This window comes from Podarcis erhardii, assembly GCF_964252035.2.
Source record: "Podarcis erhardii genome assembly, chromosome: 10".
Classification (NCBI taxonomy): domain Eukaryota; kingdom Metazoa; phylum Chordata; class Lepidosauria; order Squamata; family Lacertidae; genus Podarcis; species Podarcis erhardii.
Genome location: NC_138500.1, coordinates 36407799 through 36426044, shown reverse-complemented (window position 1 = coordinate 36426044; position 18246 = coordinate 36407799). Strand labels below are relative to the sequence as shown.

Here is an 18246-nt window from a genome sequence, read left to right as displayed (position 1 = left end):
AATCAATGATATTCAGGGTTAGTCATATTCACAACACACCCACTGAAATAAATTGGCTTAGATTACGTTGACTTCAGTGGATCTACTTTGAGTATAACTAACACTGGATGTCACCCATTAATGGCTTAATTTATAATCAGTTTCTCTTTCAATAGGTGCTTGAATATTTATTATGGGCCTGTGTATGTATGGAATCATCGATTCCCCTTTTAGCTGTACACTATTTGCCATGGAGAGCAACACTGTATGCTGCTGTTTGCCAGTGCTATTATGACTGCTATTCTGGCATAAATGGAGAGGTAGTGATTTTCCTTCATATTTTAAATATAATTAAAAATATATTGGATTTGTGTAAAAACAAGCTGCTCTTGGGAGACTATATTAAAGTGTGCATAAAGGGTGCTGTCTTTGTTTTGTGTTCCTTGTCTGAACAGAAATACAAATTTAGTCAAAACAGTCCATAAGTATATGATGTTGGGATCATTGATCTTGATTTGATGGGAGCACAACCTAGCAATTTTCCAAATGACTTATGCTTGGATAAAATAGACAGGTTACCTCTATAATTTTTAGTATACTTTCCCCCTTTTCTCAGCCTTTTGCACTGTTAATACTGTTAGTTTTGATTTCAATAAGTGACCAACATACTGGTCCTTATCTGTATAGTTACGACTGCCATACAGGAACATTTTATCCCTGCAGCATAAAACTTATTTCTGTTGTAGACAGGCTGATACCTTTGGGCCTGCAATCCAAGTACTTCTTCTCTAATCTGTCTATCTGATTTAGCTCTAGCCTACTCTGTTCAGTCTTTCTGCCTATTCTGTCTCCAACATTCTCCATAATGTGTTTTGCTCTGCCTACTTACTTTCTTAGTAATCTGAATCCAGAATTTTGGGCAGCTAAACCTAGAATGGTTATCTGGATCCCAAGCACTGCCGTTGTTGGTTGTTCCTGATCCACATGAAGCTTCCCAGATTTCTTCTCTATCTTAACTGGAATGTGACTCTAGGATGGGCATTGGAATTCTGAATGCTAGCAGTCAGCGGAGTTCTAGTTCAAGATGGGGGACACAGTATTGCCATTTCTTCCTATTCCCACACCTGCCTTTATTAACAGGAAAATAATAGTCACTCCAGTTTACATATATATATTATTGTGCTTCAGATATTTGCACGTCGTGGTTTGGTTAAAATAGATGAACTAAAGCAAATGGAAAATATGAGTTCACCAGCATTAAGCACAGAAACAAAGAGAAAATTCAAAGAAGCAACTGTGAAGGTATTCATATTTTATAGGGATTTATAGTATTTAAGGAAGTGGAACATGTAACATAATAATTTATGCTTTTTTTCTCTCCTCTTTGGGGTCAGATGGCAGCAATGATCTTCAAAAGATCAGTATTTGAACCCAGAAGACGACCAAAGGGGCTTTTTCGTCCAAGAGTGAAAAATAATATGAAAGATATACAACATGTATGTATTAGCCATTTCACCCTGTCCTGATCCGGACCCCATGAGGGTAACTTAGCCAGGCAGGTAGCAGGTATGGTCAGATTTGAGTTGCAGTACGTTGGATAGCTCCAGGGAGTCAATTTGTATCAACAAGATTCAGAATTCAACTGAGACCTTTTATATCGCTTGATTGGACCAACCTTCCTGGGCCACCCTCTTCTTGAAGAACAGAGATCCTTAATGTGAGTGCAGTGAATTCCCCCCGTGAACAGAGATCCTTAATGTGAGTGCAGTGAACTCCCCCCGTGGGCTTAATTAAACTCACTAGGCTTCTCCATTTGGCTCACCAGGTATTCACCTGCCTTGCACCTGCTGATCAGCAATGCCCACACAGCCTTTGCAAGGCACTTTGAAACCCTTACTACTAGCTGTAGGTGCTTCAAAGGGCAAAACGGCCCTCTGCAAGCACCAACAACCGGCTGATTGTCAGTGCATAAAGAGACCTGTGTACATTTGAAGCCCCAACAATCAACTGTTCACTAAACCCTGACATCTATTCTGCTGACACCACCTCTTCATTGTCATCCCACTATCAGTCTACTGGCTTGGAGCCTTCTTCCCCTGGCGGTTCCCTGGCAGGTGCTCCTCTGCATCCAGCCAGTCCGTGACATATGGGCACACTTCCCTAAAATGTCTTTTTAAAAAATCTGCTTCATAAAGATTTAATTTTTATAATTTAAATATGACACAAACAAACAGAGCTTTCCTTAATTCCAGCTAAGTCACACTTCAAACTGTTTTTTTACCTATCCGTGCACAGTCTAACTTAAAGCTCTCCAGCATGGTTTTATATATATGTTTACTTACGACAGCTATTTTAAATATCTGATCCTTGATTATTTTTGTTTCATTTAGCTTCCTTGGCCTCGAACAGTCTCAGAACGGCTGATGATGGAGATATTTGATTGTAATTCATCTATCTTTTTTGGCATCTTGGAAGCTTTGTTTGATAGAAATAGGCGGACACTGATCCCTAGCCCTCCTATTCCTGATGAAATTGAAATTCGTGATGTCATTTCAGAGTTGTTTTTTGCAGGCGTGGATATTCTTGATGGTAAGTGGATGAAATTAACTGTAGAAAATTGGCTAATTATAACAAGGAAAACCAAATGTAATTCTTTTATTACTTTTCAAAAATTGGAAGTAATTGTTAAACTTCTAAATATATCTAAGTATCATTGTCAGCATGTGGAAATTCTACTCATTATATCAGAAAGTAAAATGTTTGTTTCTTAAAATTCAAACTGTGCTAGGACTGAAGAGTGCTCTGCTTTAAACTAGTATCGGAGTGGAAGAAAAATAAGACACAGTAATAGTTTTTTCAAAGCTGTGGGAGTATGAACACAAGAAACTGAGCCATATGCAAGGCAGTGGAGAAATCACATGTATATATGTAGGGCTACCAAAATCCACAGTAACCAAGAACGTGAACCGAGAGATGGATATTTGGATTAGAACTTTACTAAAATCAATCTAATTTTAATTATTCTCCTATTGGAGACTTTAACATTTTGAACTTTTCTTTTCTTGCTTTCTTTGGACTTCAGCTTTCAGCATGATGTTAAACTATGACTGTTCTCTTGATGTATTTTCTGAGATCCAATAACCCCCAACAGCTGTGATGATGATGGTGGTGGTTGGTGGGGAGAGATCTAATCTGACAGCAGGTGGGAAATAAATAGTATGTTAAATGAAGAAAAACTAGTGAATTCAGTAGAGTCGGGATAGCTAGTGTGGTGCCCTCTGGATATTCTTGGACAATTCTTATCAGTGTTAAACCAGTATGGACAGTGGCCAAGGATGATGGGAGTTTTAGTTCAACATCTGGAGGGTACTTCTTTGGCTATCCTTGTAGTAGAGACCATTCTTATATAACTAATGAACCGTATTCAAGGAGGTAATCAGCAATTTGAGCATGCCTTCTTATTACCAAAAGATATTGAGATGTTATGGGAGGTTGCTCTTTTAGGAAACTTACATGTACAGTAAGTGTATTTCAAAATTATATGATAATTAAAACATCTTGTAAAATAGTACATGAGGGCTAACAAGATAGTTTTATTGCAGGTGGTGGCGTAGCTGCCCGAAGCAGCTTAATCCCTGTTTCTATGGTTATAACGGGAACATCAACACTTATGGAACAGATCTTAACAGGTAAATTAATGGTTTTTATTCTTGTAACGCTGACAGAGCAATACCAAGTGGCAGATCTTAGACCACATTTTAAGTACTGGCAGTTCCTGCTGGCCTGGGCTGTAGGAGGTCCTTTTTTCGCTGTGTCATAGCCAGGGGATTTGTGGGGTTAGGGATCCTGTAGACTGCACTCTGAAACATCATCTTTCAGGATTTTCTATGGCTGCTGCTGGTAACCTCCTGCTTGTCATGGCAGATCTTGCGACCTCCACTGTGGTGGAGACCCCACACCAGTGGTGCTGGCAAAGGACAGCGGAGAAGGACTTGAACCTCATAGTAACCTAGCCAAACTGAGATATGAGTATCAGGGAGTTAGGATTGTATCTTTGATGGTTTGGGGATAGGATGTGTTAAAATGATATTATTTGCCAATGGTAATCTGACTATTGTTGTATTGTTGTATTTTCTACAACAGGCTTTTTTGTTTACCTGCATTCACACCCCTTTGAGGTGGAAAGCCAGTTAACATTACCACTTTGCAGGACACTTAGAGAGGAATTGAACATAGTGCTATGGCAATTGTTCTGTCAGTGCAATTTTTTTAGCTTGTCTGATGGAATGATCTCCTCCTTCCCCCTATATTGTTCTGGGGGTTCTCCCACCCCCTCCTGTCGACCCAATTTTGGAGGACATGGGAGAAACCCCATTGTACTAGCGGGGAGCCCTTGCACTCACTTCCACTGGCAAGACTGATTAGTTGAATCCTACCCTTAAATTTCTTGCTACATTAGATCATGTGTCCAGAGAGCAGATCAGCATAAGCATTGTCAGCCATCTGGAGTTTGTGCCTGTGACAAGTGATGCACATTATGGGAACGGCCTACTGCATGCTAGAAAAATTCTTAAATGACAACCAAAAGGCTTGTGGTAACAAAGTGAGCTGAGTGGATCTCATATCAAGGGAAGATTTGCTTCCCTCATGGGCAGAGTGGGTTCAAGCTGTTCAGCCACACTCTCTTAGTACTAGGGACACTTAGAAGGCCCCTCACGTAGCAAGGTTCCTAATCATGTAAATACTTCTGAGTGCAAAAGCCCAAATCACAAATTTGTGCTAAATGGGAAAAATCTGAGAGGAGCCCATGTGATGGTGGGTGGAGAAATGGGGGCAGGGCTTCTACAGTTTGAACCCTTGCATTTTCAGTGTGTATTTTGTGTTGCTTTGTGTTTTAAAAATAGAGAGACATATGTCTTTTATGTAAATAATTTGACCCTTAAAGGGCTATGGAGATTTAAATGGAAACCTTTCTTCACAGCTGCCTCTTTGAGTAGAAGTTTGAATCAGACAAGGTCTTCATAGAAAGCTATTGGTCTATTGCAAAGGAATTCAAAGGAATCATATTGGTCCCATACTTGCAGAAGTAGTTAAATCAGTAAATAAATAAATTTAGTGTTCTCCTTTCTGTTTGTGAGTATTGTGGGAGTCTTACACCTTTTGTGTTACTGTTATAGGGAGGAGTGGTATTTCTGCATATGCTGCCTTGAGATTTCTTAAGATGGCTTTCAGCTATGAGGAGTGGGATAGCTTTGATCACGCAGCTATAGTAGTTTTTTCCTTTCTTCAGGTAAATTCAGTTTCTCAATGTTAAAAGTAGTTTGTTGTGCTTAGAATTCATAGGTCAAGCAAGATCTCTCATTTCTCCGTATATTTATAGAGTCAAAATGCCCCCAAATGGAAGAAAGCAGAATCAGAACTCAAAATACTTCTAGTAATGCAGCCTCTAATATCCGCAAGAAAACCAAGACACGGCTTGTGTGTGCATGGAGGTGTTATCAGAGAGTCAAGTACTTTTCGTAGTCCAGGAAGAAAATCCATCACATTTCAAGGTGTGTCACAGTTAGTAGCCGTTCAGTTAATGATTACACCAAGAAGTTATAATACAGGATAAGGAGAAAGTGAAAGTAATCCTATATATTTTTCTAAATATTGGTAATAAAACATGATTCACTGTACCTCCCAAAATGTGACTAACATTATTAACTGTTAAATCTTTGTACTGGTGTACCATTGAGTATAATGGGAAGAGAAAGAACTTTAAAACTTAGGGAAATTTGACATTGTCAAATGCTTTCTCGGCACCTAAAAACATTAAAGCTTCTTGTTTTTCATTTCTTTCTTCTAAATATTCTATTACATCAGTTGTGTTTCATTTGTCTTCCTGACAAAAATATGGCCTGATCTTGATGGATTTCCTCTTTTAATACAGTTTTTAACCCATTAGCTAATATGTCTGCAAACAGTTTATAAACGTTATTCAACAACAAAATAGGTTGATAGTTCTTAGCCAGCTCTGGATCTTGCTTATGAATCAAAACAAAACAAATTCCTTCCAGTAGCACCTTAAAGACCAACTAAGTCAGTTCTTGGTATGAGCTTTCGTGTGCATGCACACTTCTTCAGATACACTGGAATCCTATATATATATATCCTATATATTCAGTGTATCTGAAGAAGTGTGCATGCACACGAAAGCTCATACCAAGAACTGACTTAGTTGGTCTTTAAGGTGCTACTGGAAGGAATTCGTTTTGTTTTGACTATGGCAGACCAACACGGCTACCTATCTGTAACTGGAATTATGAATCAAAGTTATGTATGCACTCTTCCAGGATTCTGGTAGCTCTCCTGTATTCAGAGTTCTATTCATAATATCTTTTCAAAGGTTGTATTAGGTAATCTTGTAGTTTTTTTATAATATATCGCTGAAAGGTCCAGGTTCCTTTCCTAACTTTGTCTGTAAAATTGCTTGCTGTAATTCCATCATTTTGACAGGTCTATTCAGAAATGACATTTTATCTTTTGGTGTCTTAGGTACGGTAGTTCTGTCTTCTAAATATTTATCAATTTCTTCTAAATTAGCTTGTTTGGCTCGATATAGTTCTGTATAAAAAGTCACAAATTGATCTCTTATTTTGGATTTTCCACTACTCTACCTCTTACATTTATTCTATTAATGCAGGTTTGTTCTTGTTTCTTCTTTATTTGCCAAGCTAATATTTCCCTGGCTTGTTAGCTTGTTCAAATTGTTTCTGTTTTAAATATTTAATTTTCCACTCTATTTCCTGGTTTATTATCATTGAATACTGTGTTTGCAACATCTTGATATCCTGTTGCACTATCTCTTTTTGAGGGAAATTTATTAATTCTTTCTCTTTTTACTTCTTGTAAAATTTCCTGTTTTTTCTGCTCTCTTATCTTTCTTTGGTATGCGCTTTGCTGTATTAAAAAACTCCCACATTACTGCTTTACTCACATCCCATATCACCTTTAAATCTGTTTTGCTCCTTACATCTTAAGCAGTTCATTTGTTCGTCCCACGAATTTGAGATATTTGTTACTTCCTCTTCCATACAAATAAAAAAGGCTGACCAAGATTTTGAGATAGCTTTTTAGAGTAGGTAAATGTTTGGGATCTTGAATGAAATACTCTTTTCCTGTTGATTTTCTTTTTTCTACTGCACTTCTCATTATTAAATGACAAAACTTTAAACTTAAACTTTAAATTTTCCAGATAATTGAGCATGTTCAGAGAGAAATTCTGTATAACAGTGTATAACAGCTTCATTTGTATTTCATGTAATTTCCTGCATTTGCTTCAACTGAGAATTCGGATTTAAATATATTTTTACGGAATTGACTGCTTTTAATTTTCTTTTCAAAATAAATTGCAACAGTAGATGGAAGAGTACCAGCGGGAAAGACTACTGATGAAATTTTTACATTGGCAAGAACTCTTTATTCCTGCATCAATACACCTGAAAAGGTATAGTAAAACTGAGGTTAAGTATGAACTACATGAAATTGGTGTGTTAAATTAATTTCTTGTGCAAAATATTTTTTTATTTTTTATAAAAGACAATGGATGTCAGATTTAGAAAGCTGTAACAATATTTTTAGTTTCATAACAACTAAGCAGAAATATAACACAGGAAAGGGCTGTAGTAGAACATGTGCTTTGCAAGCAGTTCAGTCCTTGGCATGCTGAACTGGATTTACTGATGATCTCTTTTTTTTTTAAAAAAATTAATTTTTATTAACCGACCAATCAAATAAAATCAGATCACATCACATAAATTCCGAATTACAAAGCTGAATTTTAAATTTTTGTTGGGGGGACCCATATTTCAAGTTCCGAGGGGGGATTCCGATCATCTTCTTGCTGCTGCGTTAATATCCACAAATCTGTCCAAATAATGTTCATAATTCTATCCAGTCTTATCTTGCTGTTTCCACATCTCATCTTGTTCGTATATTTTTCTTTTTTCCTTTATGATCTCTTCTCATAATCTCCTTAAGCAGGTAAGCACCAATTATAATCCTGTGTGAATTTTCCGTTCGTCCAATCCTCATATCAAGATGGTTTCCATATATCATCGCTTTCATAAATAACATCACTCTTTCCATCATTAATCTCGCAAAGCTGTCGCTCTTAAGCCCCCCTGGGGAGGCTCACCCACAATATAAAAACAACTCTGTTCCTCCTCCCAGGCTTAAGTCTTCCGACAGAACTTGCCAAAATGGCGACGGTATTTTTTACTGCATCATTCCAAAGCTCTTATACTTTCAGCGATCTTCTTAAAACATGCTTTGGTTAGAAAATTATCTCCACACAGCCTTAAATCCGCAGCTTAAGTCATTTAAACGGCATTTCTGACTTGTGACTTGTGGGGGGGGGGGATTCTTGGTTAATCACATAGAGAAAAGAAAGGAAAGTTTTTTTCCCTCCCCCATCCAGTCCTTGCTGAACATACCGAGCCTTGGTGTGTCTTCTCATGATTTATTCTTGTTCCTCCGACCCGTCTTGTTGATCAGAGATCTCTTCAGTTAGCAGTCTTTACTCCCCCTTCTTCCTTGAAATATGTGCATTCGCTTCCTCCTAATTGTTTCTTTTGAAGTTACTGCAGCTAGGGGCGCGGACCAGAGACAGCGTCCAGGAGCGCCGAGATCCACAGGAGGGCTTTCTGCCTAGTGCCCCCACCCCCACAAATTCGGGGGTGGTATAGGGGACAGCAGGCAAGGGCAGTCCCCCCCCAGGCTTGGGGGGGCAGGGAGGCGGTTTACTCCCATCACAGCCTCTTAATTATCTCGTGTGGGTCGGAGAGATGTTATTGTCAGCCATCTTCCGATGCGCCCCCTAGTGGCCCCCCTCTGGATGTACTGATGATCTCACTTGGTATAAGACAGTTTCCCGTGCAACACTTTAAGGAAACTTTCTAAAACAACAACAACAACAACACTATGTTGCAAACAGAAGCACAGGGTCGTTCTGAAGTACTGAGATGTAATGGGAGCTTGTTAGAAAATAATGGCAGCTACCATACAAAATATAAAAAGAGAATTCCAGGCTTGTTCACAATACTGAGCCTCTTTACACGTTTGTGTGCTTGCACATATCTGTAGCATACCAACGAATGCGTGTTGGTCCATTCCTTTGCTCTTCAGCTCTGGCTGTCTGCCCCTTTGGTACCACCTACTTTTCCTTCCTTCTTTCTGTTGGGGAATTATGTCCCCTAAGGGTGGTTACCAAAAACATAATGACATTGCAACTATTTCTTTCCAGGTCAGAGGATGAGGTGGTGGCAGGAGCAGAAAGTGCTCTTTTTAAGCAGTTGGCTATGCGGTGCTTTGTTCACCAAGCAGGAGAAGTCTAAGGAGGAGGCAGTGACCCATTTGGCTTGCTGGGAGGGAAGAGAAGGAGGAGATACTAGTGTTCAATCCTGCAAATGCATTCTTGGGTTTTTTTAATTATTTTGTGACTTCACACCCTCAAAAGCCAGGTAGTTGAAATCTTTGAAAAATACCTTTTCCTCAGGTTCTCCTGCCAGACAGAGAAATGATGACAGATGCAACCATGTTTTTGTGGCAAAAGTGTAAAATTGCAATTCTGAGGATCCAAAATAGCGGAAGCTATTTCTTAAAGTCTCTTCATAAATACCAGACAGCCAAGGTAAACCTTTATCATAACTCATATTGATTAAGGTTAATTATGTATCACACATCCAGCTATCTACAAATGCTCCTGTGGTGTTGGTAATGATGCATGCTCATTAGTACTCTACCTGTTCAGTATAAATAGCTATACTCTTGACATGCAGGGCAGTTTCTATAAGAGAAATGAAAGGTCAGTTTGACTGGCACAGAAACTTGAAAACTAAGAGAGGAAAAGGTATAAGATGTGGAGGAGCTTCAACTTAGAGTTTTTGAAGCAACCAGTGGCCTGACAAGCAAAGGTTTGCTAACAGCTTGAGAAGCAGGGACCCAGGAGAGTGTGACTGTTCCATGCCATTACTGATAGTTGAGTCCATCCCTCCAGGCTGAGGAAAAGTCAGTGGTACTATGGCAGTCTCCTCTAGCTTGACAGTGATACTGTCCTCCATAGACAGGTGGCTTTAAAGAACATAGATGAGGTCCAGGGCATTGGATCTATGTCTGAAGGGGAAATCAAGGACTCTGCACCTCACAGATGGGACAATTCGTTGTGTTGTGGCTCTGTCCTTCATTCTAGGAAATGCAGCCTGCCATATCCATGTCACACAGTCGCTCGCCACATTACATTCACAATTTTAAAATAACTTTAAATAAAAATGTAAAATGGTTTAATATTTTTTCCTCCTTAGTGGGTCCACATACTTTATGTAATTAATGAAGTGATTCACGCCATTAATCTTGGAGATACTAATACTGTGGTAATGGCGGAAGTTGCATTACGGCTAACAGCAGTGATGGAGACTATTGCAGACTTCACAATCAAATGTGGAACCGCAGCAGGTATAGTCTTTATGAAAACATTGGTTGGTTGTGGCTAGGAACATTCTGTTACTGATGGCCTCAGCAGCATGTGGTTCTGACCTAAGGGAAAAGTTAGATCCAGGCATGCAGGACAAGGCAAGGCAAAGCAGGGCAAGGAGATGTGAGGATTTCAGGATTCACTGGCACTCCAGACAGCTCTCTGCAGAGCTTAGTTTAAAATCTTAATGTTGTTTCAGCACTGAAGTTTTTTCAGTCCTCAAGGCTGCATTCTGCTATGGGCAGGCTCCTGGAGGTCACTTACCAGTAGTGGGTGTGGCCAGAGAGAAAAGCAGCGAGGGCAACAAATGTGCCATTGTACAGTAGCTTACATTTGAGCCATGCAGAAGCTATAAGTTCCTATACGTCAGTCTTTCCATTCTCCCTCCCGAGAAGCAGGAGGTATTATTACTATTAAGGATACATTACAGCCAAGTAAAAGCACTTGTGGGGGACACAGAGCTGGACTTTGCGGGAGCAGGGTGGCGTAGGAAAAACAGATGTAGCCTAAGGCCAGATATATCTGCACTCTGTCTATGAACTTGAGTCTCCCCTGCCCCCAGTTTAGACAATGCACAATTGCCACATAATGCAGTGAAGATTGAGCAGTCATTCTTTGAAGCCTGAATGCTACCTTTTATTTTATTATTTTATTTTACTTTATTTATATCTTACTTTTAAAACCAATTATCAAAGGGGTTTATAGGAAATAAAATGTGTCAATACTAAAACAGCACTAAAATATACGTAGAGCACAAAAACGCACTTGCGTTAAACTAACAACGGAAGCAACTTTGAAATTACATCCTGAAACAAAAAGGGTTTTGGTAACCATCTTATGGGAAAGGAAGGAGCTTGTTAGATTTCCTGAAGGAGAAGATTCCTTAAAACTCATCTGCTAAAGAGACAAAAGAGCAGGCTTCCTATGCTGACTTCAGGGCCCTTAAAATAACCTAGCCCTCTGTGAATTACATAGGAGCTCAGATATGTTTTGATTATGAACTACATTTGTAGAACTGTTCCTTTCCTCAAATAAGAGCTTTTACCCAAGCTGTATAAAATACTTAATGACCTCTAAGCTATTCACAACAATATTAAAAATAGATGGGAAAATGTTTTTCAAGAGAGTGTAAGTGAATTTCAGTAAAAACTTGTATATCTAGACTCAAGAGGGACTGAATTATGCAGTTGATGTTATTGTTTAAGAAAATGCAGGCAAATGAATGTAGTGATGTTATTTTACATTAGCAGCGATAAAGATGATGTATGGAACTGTTCATGTGAGATGTTGGTAGTGTGGGGAGACTATAGTAGGAGTTAAAACACATATGGGGAACTTGTAAATGTGTAGTACTTTTTTGTAAGAACATAGTAAAAGGAATTGAATAACAATTGTGATAGCATTGCCTGTAGATAATTAAGTTTTATTGTACAACAAAATTTAAGATAAGAGCTATAGAAAGAAAGTGTCTTAAGTAATCCGTAATGTTATTAGCCTCCCACATTTTGGTTGCAACACACTGAAATAAAATAAAAAAGTCCTTTGAGGGATAGAAATGGGTAAGAAAGATATAGGAAGTGGTAGGCATGCTGAAACATAAACATGTATGGGACCGATCAAATTGGAACAATTTTTTAAAAAGCATTTGCTTTTCTTTCTCAACTTTGAACTTGCCAGGAGCAAATAACTTTTATAACTACATTTCTATCAGTGCTGTTCTAGACATGCCTACTCACAAGTAAGACCCATTGAGGTTAGCAGGTCTTAACTCCTAGGTAAATGAGTATAGGACTGAAGCCTAAATGTTATATGTGTAGAGAATTGCATATATTTTCTTTATCTCAAGGTGGCTAAACTGTGGCCCTCCAGATGTTTTTGGATTACAATCCAAATCATCCCTGACCATAGACTGTGTTGGCTGGGGCTGATTGGAGCTGGAGTCCAACAACATCTGGTGAGCCCCAGGTTTGCTACCCCTGCTTTACATAAATGAGGGTTTTTTTCTTTTCCTTTTTTCAAATTCGGTGCTTCTATGCAGGGCTTTAAAGGTTTATATCATACTGGTATTGCAGCAGTGTTGAGATTACCCTAGCAGAAAGTTTTGCCAGAATAACTCTGGTGCTACCCAGTATAAAGTCCTCCATGTCGGCATATTTCAAGATGAGCTGGTGCTGGGGACTTGGCTGAGATTCTTAAGCAGTTGATTGCACTGTTCTTTCTTTAAAATTTTAATTTTAATGAGTTGGTTTGCCAACAGGCCTGGTGCCTGAAACCAGCTCCCCGTAGAACACATCCTTGGGGATCTTGCCATCTTCCATTGTCTTCTGAAAGAGACGGATGCCAATGAGAATATTTTAGTGGGAAAACTATGGTTTCGAAATACAATATTTTCTGATACCTGATAAATGAAACTACAGAATCATTTAGGAAGCATTTCTCTAGGACTGCAGTCTGTTTAGCATTAGCCTCTGTGAAAAGTGCTGTACATTACATTGACATTTGCATTGTATAACATTTATGTGCAGCTGCTGAGTTCTGGACAAAATATATTTAGCTACTTTGTCAATGCATGAGAAATATTTGTCATTGTAGAAACAAGGTAACAAACTAGAGGACTTCACTTCTGGAGTCTTTGGTTAATATATCTAGTACTGTGTCCCTTTCTAACTTGATTTCTCCGCCTCTTTAGTGCCAATAGAAAAAAATGATGCTGCATTGGTTTTGGAGTACTGTGTTGAAGATGTGCCTTCATTAATACAGGTATAGTATCCTTTTCTGCTAGACTAAGATATGCCACTCCTTAATATTCATAATTTTGAATAGAGGTAACAGGTAAGGAAAACCGATCGGAAAGTGTGATATATATATATATATCAGGTTTTCTCCCAGGTACTCTCGGGTGAGTGGGAGCAGGGTATGAGTTTCTCCATCTTTACAAACTCACAGTTCCTTAATTTCATAGTATCAACACATCCTACGTATGTGTTGCATTGACCTTTGCTGTGTATATAGACCCACATTTAACCAGAACCAAATAATGAGGATAAAAGAAGCCAAAACTAGAAATAATGGTTAGCAAGTTGGGAATTGTTTGCATGATTGTTGGGGGCAGGAATAATCTTGTGCATGCAATTTGAATACCGGTAATCTTAGCAATTATCTACTAGCTTTTAGCTGGTGAGCAAATTGTTCATATGGACCCAAAAAGATTTCATTTTGCTTCTCTCCTTTTTATTTCTAGTTCTTAAATTTGTCTTAGAACCAACATCAGTAGCTTTCCAATTTTCATTTTTATTAATCTAATGTGTGGACTCCTTTTAGAAATCTCCATCAGAACAGTTGCATTTGGCTTATGAGTACCTGGACAGAGCAATTAATGCAATGAATCGAGCTCGCCTAATTACGCTTTTGCCTGATGGTACATCGGTGCTTGATAACTGCTGCAAAAAGGTATGAGCTTCAAGTAAGAAACTGATGTGAACCACAATGCTCAGATTTGCTTTGCCCATTGAGAGCACCTCCTTTCCCACTCTTTCTTTCCACTTTCTCATCCCATTTTCTTTCTCTCACCCCTAAACTGCTTAAGCATCTGATCTATATATCTCACATTTTTTTTCACCAATTCTCTTAACAATTTTCAGTGGAGCTTTTTCATTCTACTGAAATTATTTCATCCATATTTTTTTTTTACTTGTCCATTTGCAATGCCATATTTCTCATATCTTCCTCCTCTATGTGTCATTCTGGGGAAAATAATGGGAGCTTGACTGCTAAGAGGAAAGCTTTGCTGCCGCTGTTGCCCATGGCAGTGGCAAAATAGACGACACAAACATGTATAACACTTCTCTCACACAGCACAAACATGCTTCTATCTCCCAAGTGCATCTCTTTCTCTCTTTCACACACATCCATAGGGATTTGTTTGGGTAGGGATTTTATAATAACTTTCTAAATAACAGGGTAGGGATTTTTAAATAACTGATCCCCACTCCATTGTTTCACCTATTCAAATGTCTCTTCAGGAGTTGTGTCAGAGTTGTATACAACCTAGCTTAATAGGGTAGAATTGAGTTTCTCACTATGACTATCATTCCATCCATGTAAGCCTTTCCAATTGCCAGGCAGAACAATCTCCCTCGTCCCCTCCTTGTGTGTACTGTTACAGTCAAACCTCAGTTCCCAAACACCTCTGTTATCGTACATTTTGGCTCCTGAACGCCAAAACCCCAGAAGTAAATACTCCAGCTTTTGAACATTTTTTGGACCAGAACGTCCGACGCTGCTTCCGCTTGAGTGCAAGAAGCTCTTGCAACCAATCAGAAGCCACATTTTGGTTGTCGAACATTTCAGAAATCGAACGTTCTTCCGGAACAGATTACGTTTGACAACCGAGGTTTGACTGTATAAGGGGTCTCACCCTCCAAAGCAGATTTGGGGAAAGGAGAGTAGAGAAGTCCTGTTGAACTAGGGAGAGCCATTGCATTGGCTTCCGTCAGAGCAGCAGGTTAGTTGATTCTGTCTCTAAATGTTTAACCAAACATTCAATAATTTGGCATGAGATATCTATTTCTGTAGGTGCAAATACAACTTTTGCACACTATAGGAAAATTAGAAGGCTTTCACATGTATTAACTGGATATGTGTGGATTGCGTGTGTCTGTGTGTAATGTTTATTTCCATGCTCTGTCCCATCTGTTCTTTATTTATTTGTGATTATTATTGCCCTTTGTGAGGGTTGTTTGATGGAACCCAAAAAAGCAATTTTTTAAGAATCGTCACCAGTAACACTGAGAAATACCCCCTAAAATGTTTAAAACTGAATTTTGTTTAATTCCTTTCTATCAGAATTGGAACAAATGGTCAGCATATGACATCAATGAAAAATCCGTAATAGGAAACAATTTTATTATGGATTTACACATTGAACTTATTCAGGCTCAGCATCGAGTAGCTGTTAAACTTCTTAACTTGCCACAAGGTAAGATTAAATAAAACTGACTGATGCCATGTTTTAGTAAAAGATTTTCGCGGAGGAAGACCAGTACAGCTTTATGGTAATAGGATGTAAAATATTGCCCATTGTATGTATTTTTTTAAGCTCAGTGATTTCCTGGCTATTTTGGTGGATGTTGATGACTGTTGTCCAATGTAGTACCTACACTGTATGTAAAATACATATTCAAAGTGCAGTGCTTATTGCTAAAAATAAGAGAATTTTCTACCCAGCTAGGTTATCTATTCCTCTTATAGTACATGTAACATGGTTGCAGAAGTGCCTTCTCAAAAGTGCATATGTATTAGTATTGATGAATACCATACCATTTTGTAAACACTATTTTTTTACATTAAATTTTCAAATAAATTTCATTACACTCCCCAGTATCCCAGCACTGGAGTGTTTATCTATTGTGTGGCTGGGAACTGGAGATTGATCTGCTGGTTTCCCAAGCCTGTGTTGCATGGCTCATTTGGGCTATGGCGTGACCCAGAAGTAAAAGCTGAGGCTGGTTTTCTCTGGCCCAAGGGTTGGAGAAGGATTTGTTGCCATATTGTGGGACATGATCGCCTTTGAAAGGAGATGAAGGCTGCCCAGTAGCGGGGAGAAGGAGCTATTCAGCAAGCTGAAGCAATTCACCAATCAACAGATCCATCCTCTTGGGTTGGAAATGTCTGTCAAAAAGACTTGGAAGATTAGCTGCCACCAAGATAGAATATAGAGGGACCATTAGAAACCTACTGCAGTAGTACTGCCCTTTAAAAAGCTAGGAGGGGCACCAGGGTCACGGGGAAAGAAATTGTACCACTTTGCTTGTTTCTACACTTTTCCTTCATCTTCTTGAGTTTTCCTGAGGGACAGTGGATGAAGCTGGGCTATTGAGCCAGATTACTTAATTTTAGTTTTGTTTTTGTTCTTTAAAAAAGCAAGACGACGCTCTCTCTCAGAATTACAGTACCATTTCATGAACCCCTGATTTAAATATTTTAGTGTTAAGTATAAGTGAGTAAAAAAAATCATTTGAAGATCATTAGGAAGCATCCTAAGCATCCACTTTCAATACAAGGAAGGCATTCATTTTGCATCCTGTCTATCTTGTTCTTCCATGAGTAGCTTTTGAGTTTCGAGTTCTGTTATGCTGCAAGCATCTGGCACCCTCATTCTAAACCAGGAATAATCCAAATATTGGGCCTAAATATACCTTTTTCCATTCATCTCAGATTTGAAATTATTTCTGTGGGTACACAGGTGTTTCCAAAAACAAACTTGCAAACTGTGGATAATATACATGCATCTTGAGACATCTATATGCAAATGCAGTGGGGCCCACCTGTCCACTCAGGACTCCTGGTGCTTGCACTAAGGTGCAGAAAGGTGATATCCACACCATGTATTGCAATGCTACACCTGCATCTTTTGAGTAGCAGCTGTATCTGCAGCAACTGTGTGTGCCTAGCAGTGTGTGAAGCCACCCAGGCTTCATAAAAGGGATGCGTTTTTGCATTCTTCAGTGTACACTCTAGTTTTATACAATCTGAAGAGTCAAATGAAACGAAACAGAAAAGTAATCCTAATGCCACGGTGGGATGATAAATACAGGACTCGTATAGAATCTAATGTATTACGTTGTTTTAAGCAAATGACATTTGATATAAACTAATGCTTACTTCTTTGTAGGTATTCAGATGGGTGGTAAAAATATCAAATCAAAGGCCACTGCAAAGAATTTACATCAGTTCAAACATTTAACAGGTAATGTACATTAATATGTACTTGTAAAATTAGATTATGGAAACACTGTGCTTTGCCTGATTTACTATTTTACTTTAAACAATTGCTTCACAGAACAAGATGTAACAAATAAAATAAAGAAGAATAAACTGTCCAGAGCTCTCTATTTGATGCAGAAGGCTACACTGATGCCAGTAGGAGCAGCCAGTTCTTCCCCAAAACAGCTGCTTGAGGTAATATAAATTACCTTGCAATTAATGGAAGTCCCATTATTATGCATCCCTATAATAGTTTGCTGTTGGCATAATTGTATGTTGAAGACTCTGAGGAAATCCTTGGCAATATAAATGTTAAAATTAACAATAGCAGCAAACCTGGCAGGTCTTTTTCTTTTTTTAAAATGTGAGTTTTTAGGAAATCACTTCTCAAAATCATATATCTAAGTGTAATTCTATTTCTTTTAAGCATTAACAATGATTCAGGTAGTGGGAAACGACAGATTTAGGCTGGGAAACAAAAGATTTAACCTCTTTCAGCCTGAGGGCTGTATTCCGGTTTGGGAAACCTTCCAGGAACATGGGTAGAAGAATGTACAGTAGGCTATATTCTAACCACACAAAAATAAGAGATTTCACCTTACCAGCCCACCAACTCACCTTCCATCAGGCAATCAGTAAGCATTATCACAGGTCAAGGACACATTCCTGCCAGGCATTTCTTCCCTGGAATCCACTTTTGGGTTTATAAACAACAAGACAAATAACAGTTGGAGGTCTATTACAGTGGCGTAGCGTGGGGGGTGCAGGGGGGGCCAGCCGCACCAGGCGCAACATTTGCGGGAGCGCGCTCGCACTCGCAGCTCTCTGCCCCTACCTGGCTCACTCACTCTCTCTCACTGCAGTGCTGGCTGTGCGAATCCGATCCGAGCTGCCGGGTCGCTGCCCACTGTGGAGGGGGAGGGTGCCAGGCGTGCATTGCGGTGCGGTGCGGAGCGGAGAGAGAGCGAGGGAGGGACTATCTGGGGGAG

The 18246-nt window shown here is 39.0% G+C and overlaps 1 protein-coding gene across 2 annotated transcripts in view; it reads left to right on the top strand.

Moving 5' to 3' along the window:
• Positions 1-18246, top strand: part of CFAP54 (cilia and flagella associated protein 54) — a 109403-nt gene that overhangs the window by 14285 nt on the left and 76872 nt on the right. For both annotated transcript variants that reach the window (XM_081878172.1, XM_081878171.1), the window contains exons 6-20: positions 156-299; positions 1168-1281; positions 1374-1475; positions 2370-2568; positions 3582-3668; positions 5157-5269; positions 5360-5531; positions 7383-7468; positions 9518-9652; positions 10323-10473; positions 13182-13252; positions 13814-13942; positions 15338-15470; positions 17166-17240; positions 17334-17452. In XM_081878172.1, coding sequence (XP_081734298.1) covers positions 156-299; positions 1168-1281; positions 1374-1475; positions 2370-2568; positions 3582-3668; positions 5157-5269; positions 5360-5531; positions 7383-7468; positions 9518-9652; positions 10323-10473; positions 13182-13252; positions 13814-13942; positions 15338-15470; positions 17166-17240; positions 17334-17452 — 1830 coding nt within the window. The remainder of the gene's footprint in view (positions 1-155; positions 300-1167; positions 1282-1373; positions 1476-2369; positions 2569-3581; positions 3669-5156; positions 5270-5359; positions 5532-7382; positions 7469-9517; positions 9653-10322; positions 10474-13181; positions 13253-13813; positions 13943-15337; positions 15471-17165; positions 17241-17333; positions 17453-18246) is intronic.